Source organism: Lolium rigidum, chromosome 1 (genome assembly GCF_022539505.1).
Source record: "Lolium rigidum isolate FL_2022 chromosome 1, APGP_CSIRO_Lrig_0.1, whole genome shotgun sequence".
Classification (NCBI taxonomy): Eukaryota; Viridiplantae; Streptophyta; class Magnoliopsida; order Poales; family Poaceae; genus Lolium; species Lolium rigidum.
Genome location: NC_061508.1, coordinates 361,285,987 through 361,292,752, shown reverse-complemented (window position 1 = coordinate 361,292,752; position 6,766 = coordinate 361,285,987). Strand labels below are relative to the sequence as shown.

Sequence of the window (6,766 nt, the reverse complement as noted above, 5' to 3'; positions counted from 1 at the left end):
CCGGATACTTAATCCCACCTTTATAACCACCCATTTACGCAGTGGCGTTTGATGTAATCAAAGTACCTTTCCGGTATAAGTGATTTACATGATCTCATGGTCATAAGGACTAGGTAACTATGTATCGAAAGCTTATAGCAAATAACTTAATGACGAGATCTTATGCTACGCTTAATTGGGTGTGTCCATTACATCATTCATATAATGATATAACCTTGTTATTAATAACATCCAATGTTCATGATTATGAAACTAATCATCCATTAATCAACAAGCTAGTTTAAGAGGCATACTAGGGACTTCTTTGTTTTCTATATATCACACATGTATTAATGTTTCGGTTAATACAATTATAGCATGATATATAAACATTATCATAAACACAAAGATATATAATAACCATTTATTATTGCCTCTTGGGCATATCTCCAACACATTTTCTATAGTATTTTCACTCATATGTACCTGAAATAAGATTTCGACAATTTCAGATCCAACTTATCCAAATTATCGTATGTTTGAATTTTAAACTAAATTGTACTTCTCCAAATGAAACTAAACCAAGTCTCATACGTTTGGGGATACCAGTTCAAAAATAAGAATGAACACCAGCAACAAACTTTTTTTTAACAGTGGTATGGCTAGGAGGCCTAGAAGCTTCATTGATAGTGGTAGGACAAAGTTACAGCAAGGATCGAAAGAAAAACAGAAACTACATCATAGCCCTTGCAATTTACTAAGAGGACCTCGAAGAAAAAAAAAACAGAACACGATCCGATCCTCCTCCACCGACACCATTGCCGGCCCCGAAGCAGCGGCCACCTGCTCCAGCTCGGGGATGAAACCACTTGATCTGGAACCGGCGTTGAAGTGCCGCGTTGAAGCCCAAGATCCTCCCATGTTGGAGAAGAAGAACCCTAAGAGCCAGAGCTCCAGAGGTGAGGAGTGCCCCCCTTGGCCAAACATAGTGGCAACGCATCTCGCCTTCGCTTGGAAGCTTCCGCAGCACAAGCTTGACATCTCCCCGTTGCCACCAAGCGTTTGCATCCGGCGCCGCATCGCCCCACCCTCTCCCTCGCCACCACGGCCGGCGAAGAGGGAGATGTAGAATCGCAGATCTCATGCTTCACACGAGACCTTGGCTTTATTGACTCTTGTGGAGGGAAGAGCAAGCACATTTGCTTGCCTCCAGCCTCCATCCTCCGGAGCTCCACGAGCAGGAACAACACCGCCTCCCGCCGCCATGCGCCGCCCGCAAGCCATGGCCACCAAAGCTCCACCTCCATGCCACCAAACCAGGACATAGCCCGAAAAATACTACTAGACAACCTACAACTACTCTGTACAAGCCGGCCTCCTCTCCCCCGACGTCTCCGATCGGCGAGGCCGCCGGAGAAGAGGGGGAGAGGAGCCAGGATCTCACAAGCAACTCTCAACAAAGAGAGAGAGAGAAGAGAGAGAAAGGAAGGGGGAAATGAGCCTACTCTGTGAGCTTCCATATCCACCGGCAACAAACTAATTCTTTGAAAACATCAGAAATGGTGTTTGTTTACACCGTTAAACGTCTTGTTACGGGATCTTGAAAACTAAACCTCACTCGGATACATTTCAATGGAATTATCTGGACATATGTTTATGTTTGGCTTCATTATATATGAAGCTTGAAGTGTTGAAAATGTCTTGACTTGACACAGCCAACAAAAGACGCTGCCCATATGTATGTTCGACCAAATGAATAGGAAGCACCCGCCGGTAGTTCCAGAGGACAAAGAAAAAAAAAAGGCTATAGCAGGAACTCAGTTCAATTACCACTTCGGCCCCGCTTTGGTTCGTTATTTTAGGCCCAAAAGGCCAAACCCGCGTGAAATCGAGGCCCGTAAAAATTCTCGACACGATCCTGAAATCGCGCTTGGTTCGTCTGTACAATTTCGTCCGTTTCAGTCCAATACCTCCACTGGATCTCACAGACCGGCAATGGGCCCGAAAAAATTCCACTTATTCGGATGTGCACTGCGAAACACCTCTACGAGCAATTACGGTGCGGAAAACAAAACTGACTCCCAAGCGGAGCCTTACTGGAATTTCATTTCTTTACAGAAAGGCATTTGTGTGAAGGATGAAACTCCGATTTTGTTAAATACATTCATCGATTGAGTTGGTGCTTGCACAACAAATTTTGTAAAAAGATGACTTTTTTGAAACATGTATATATATATAACTGGCTAGCAAGGCACCTCATTAAAAACCTTCCAGCCCCTTAGATACCCTGAAAGGAAAAGAGTACGTCTGAAACTTGCCGTCCCAAATCAAAGTATCGTTACATCATCAAGCAAAAAAGATAAAAAAGATGACTTCATGTAGGGCCTACAAAATAATAAGGTGGTCTATATGGCAATCGACTACATTTAAAAAGAACAACAGTGACAAAACCATTGGAGACTAGACAAGAAAATCTAGCGTGGCAGGCTAGCGGACGACAGGAATTCTTGCTCCAAGCTGTAGCACGCGTTTCGGCTGCGCTGTGATGCCGTGTTACAAGTTCTCCCTTCCAGGTTCTCGACTAGGGACTGGTGACCTTGCAACCCTCTCTGAACAGCTAGATCAAGTTGACATGAATACACCCGATTCCCTCGCAATACCTGCAATGTTGTCTCTACATGCTTCATTGTTGGCCTTTCTTCTCCTTTTAGCCTCAAGCACATTTCCGCAAGGGAAGCAACCTTGTTGATCTCTTCTTCAGTTGCTTCTTCAAGAATTTGAGCTGCTACTATATCTTTGGGTTGTCTCGACTTGATCTCCGAGAAGAAATAATTACACAGGTTCTCCTTCATTCCATCCGCGGATGTAAAAACGGGTTGTTTCCTCAAAAGAAGTTCTAGAAGTACAACACCAAAACTGTAAACATCACTCTTCTCATTTAGCTGCCCAGTCTGGTAATATTCTGGATCCAAGTAACCGAATGTGCCTTGTACATTTGTGACAAGATGGCTTTGATCAATAGGGACAGTTCTTGAAGCGCCAAAATCCGAAACCTTTGCAGCATAGTTTGCATCCAAGAGTATATTAGAGGACTTCACATCATGATGGAAGATTGATACTGATGCTGCAGAGTGCAGATAATATAAAGCCCCTGCAGCTTCTGATGCGATCCGTAGGCAGTCGTCCCATGACAAAGAAAATATGTCGCTGGAATGGCAATTAAGAATTTCAAACAATGAACCATTTGGAATGAAGTCATACACTAGTAATGGGACCTCAGTTTCAAGACAACACCCAAAAAGTTTTACGATATTCCGGTGATTTATCTGAGAGAGGATTGCAACCTCGTTGATGAAATCGCTGATCTCACCCTCCCCCAGAAGCTTGGATTTTTTTATGGCCACCACATGCTGGTTTGACAATATCCCTTTGTAGACTGTGCCATGCCCTCCACGTCCAAGGATACGTGCAGGATCAAAGTTATTAATTGCCCTTTTAAGCTCTTCTATGGAGAAAATCTTTGTCTTCTCGCTCGCATCTTCGTCTGCTGATATCAGTTGTTCTAAGAGAAGGCCCTTGTTCTTTCGGAAATACTTCCTTCTTAGTGTCTTCTGGACATTTCTTTTCCATCTTCGAAAGAGAATTATTGCAGTTAAACCGAAAAGTAGCGTGCCAAAGCCACTGCTAAGCCCAATTACAATACCTACCATAACGAAAGTATCCCATCAATCTGACATATATTCGGTATCTTTTGAGAAGAAGTACGGAAAATGTAGTATGTATGGCTCACCTAAGAAGAGATTTTGCTTTCTTCGTGGAGTGCACTGCATTTTTGTTATATCATACTCTGTATGATCAGGGCAGTTGGTGCAAATGTAGTTCCCGACAGTGTTCTCGCAAATGCCTTTGCAAATTCCTGGTGTTCGTAGGCACTCATCAATATCTGCGTAACCATATCTTCTATCAGGACATGAGATACATAACTTTTGTAAATATAATACTGTATATGAATTAGTGTACCTTCACAACCATCTGCGATGTATGGATTTCCTTGAAAACCATGCAAACATGCGCACCTGTATCCAACATAGCCATTGATGGAGCTGAAGACACCCAGGCATGAGCTATGGATACTTACACATGCATATCCAGAGGTGTTCTTTTTGGCCTCTTGGCATGTAAGATTCGCAGCAGCCCATCGCACAGAGGTTGATTCTAGAGGATCGACATACAAGTTTGGTCCTTGAGTATCTAAACTGTTAATTAAACCCTCTCCAATACTTGAGTCATATTTGACTCCCAGAAGCCCCTCACTAACGTTTATGTATGTCACAATGGTGCCAAAATTATGCTGGAGAACCGGCGGTGTAGTGTTTGAGCAGTTGAGCTGAAAAGTTTTTCTCGCAGAACAACCTTCTTCTACTCCGAAAGGAAATGGGACACTGATATTCCCACACTCTCGAGAACAATTCACCTGTCGTGGTCTTGGATTATACTCTATTTCTCAAAAGGAATTCAAATTCATCAGATTCTGTCTCGAAAAAAATTGTGATATTAGCTAAAGAAAGCAAGATAGTTTATTCACATATAAATTTATTTTATCAAAATGGTAATGTATACTAGGTAGGTTTGTGCAATAGCAGTCTTATTGTTCTCCCTAGCTAGTTTCATTAAATGACACAACCCTTGTAAAAGACTAGTACTATGTTGTGAATAGTATATACTTGTGGAAGAAGATCAAAGATCACCAATATACGTCAGGCAAGAATGCTGGCAGCTCACTAGATTAAATGAGACTAAGCTGAATATTAAGAACTAAAATTACATATCTCCAAGGCAGTTGAATATGTCTAAATACATCTATGTGAAGTAGAAATTATATGACCAGTGGGGGTTCACCTATCAGCGTAAGTGAAAAAAATAATAAATTATTTAGAACATGGATTTACTGATCATTTGTACAATGTGTTGTATTTTTATGAACTCATTCTCTATATTTTTTCTACTGTATTCATTGACCTTATAGTTGTCATCTGTTTTTGATCCTTTGTTAGGTGATCAAGTTAGATTTGAACTACCGATGCAAAAGAACGTATGGGAAACAAAGAACAAAAAACCTGATAGTTAAGATGGACTAGATATATTTACGATAATAGTTGGTATTTCTTTGATTATCCTGGAGTTATATCTGTAGAAATATATATGTTTTGGTAAAATATAAATCTAAACAAGTTCAATAAAAAAACATGTCCTGAATGTTTTTGAAACGGAGGCCCTTAGGTGTGTGATCCTTGTACCCTACAAAAAAACCCTTGGTAACAGATCAGCTGGAGGAGATTACCGTGGTCGGGCAAGCAGCCATCGGAGATATACGGATTGCCTTCATAACCACTGCTGCACCGGCACACATAACCTTTCCCGGATAAAGGAGTTGTGCATTCGCTGTGGTTGCTGACACATGCATAGTTGGCATCTTCTGTGCTCCTGGAGCAGCTCGGTTGGTCCATGATACTCCACATGAGTGGGGCCGCAATATTTATGTTGATTGTATCCCACAAAATGCTCAGAATAGATTGTGTTTTTATCTTACTTGTATTGCGGCGAACAAATTGAAAGTCAATTGTACGAACAAACGTAACTGCAGAAAGTACACACGACCCAGGTCCATCGGGATCCTGTTTATACACTTGCTCTGCGATCTTTATGCTGGGACAGGTTACGCTGCAGACTAACGTACGTGTACCGCTGGCTTTATCTACCAAGTATACATCCAAGTCACAAGTAATGACAGAAAGAAACATGATCTCATAAATGGTAAAACTATTCCCCGGAGTCCATGACATGTTGTAGGTATCGATGCCAGATTTCATGGGGATGATTTTGGAAAAAATGACCTGAAGAAAGTTTAACTGCCACCCCGACCCGAACTGTTCGTCCCCCAAAGGTAGCAACATGCCAACGGCGGAAATATTATCCACAACCTGGGTTGTACTATCACCATGCAAGAAAAGTTTTGGGGGATGAGTGGTGCGGTTGCAGCTGAGACTGAAGTCCCGATTCCTGAAGCAGCCAGTTCCTATGCCAAATGGGTAGATGAAGCTCAAGTTACCGCATATAGTGGGGCAGTTACCAGTAGAGGCGGGAGTCAAATTTGAAGTACTCATGCTGGTATGATCGCCCCGCATGGATCTGGTCTCCAACTGACTAATTGGGTGGTTCAGAGGCTGGGTGGTACTCCCCTCTGCGTTACTCAAAACTGCAGATTGTCGGGCTTCAGCCATCCCTAGCATGGCGAGTATGAGCAAAGCAAACATGGCTTTGAAGTGGGTAATCAACTCCCCTGCTCAACTATTGAGGTGTTGCCGAGTTTTTGTGGAAGTGACTGGCCATAGAATACCACAGCTGGTGGAGATCTATTATAGGCGGACATCGAAGATGTCAAAATCACTGATGGACCCCTGTAGTGTACTATACTTAAGGAGGAAGTATCTCCTTTTTCTCCTCTCAGGGCAGGGAGTTTTCTTATTGTGAAAAATGGAAACATGATGCTATTCATACTAAGGACACAAAAAAGAAACATGATATTCTAGTAACCATGTACTACCTATTTTGGTATGACCATTTCATTGTATAATATATGCTAGATAGGAAAACTTCAAATGGAGGCCGAGCTACACGTAGACCCAAAACATGTGTAGTTAACATATAACTTTTCCAATAGTGGGCGTCCCAACTCCCTTCGTATATCCCTGGTTTTCTCAAACCTAATCAACTTTTTTTCTTCCTT

General features: G+C 42.1%; 1 protein-coding gene across 1 annotated transcript; it reads right to left on the bottom strand.

Annotated features, from left to right (window-relative positions):
• Window positions 1-2,235: 2,235 nt before the first annotated feature.
• LOC124703001 (wall-associated receptor kinase 5-like) lies at window positions 2,236-6,355 on the bottom strand. The gene is made up of 4 exons (XM_047235203.1): window positions 5,321-6,355; window positions 4,000-4,476; window positions 3,770-3,922; window positions 2,236-3,682 (listed from the first exon to the last, which is right to left on the bottom strand). Exons 1-4 carry the CDS (start codon window positions 6,291-6,293, stop codon window positions 2,454-2,456), a joined length of 2,832 nt encoding a protein of 943 aa, XP_047091159.1. The 5' UTR covers window positions 6,294-6,355; the 3' UTR covers window positions 2,236-2,453.
• Window positions 6,356-6,766: the final 411 nt, after the last annotated feature.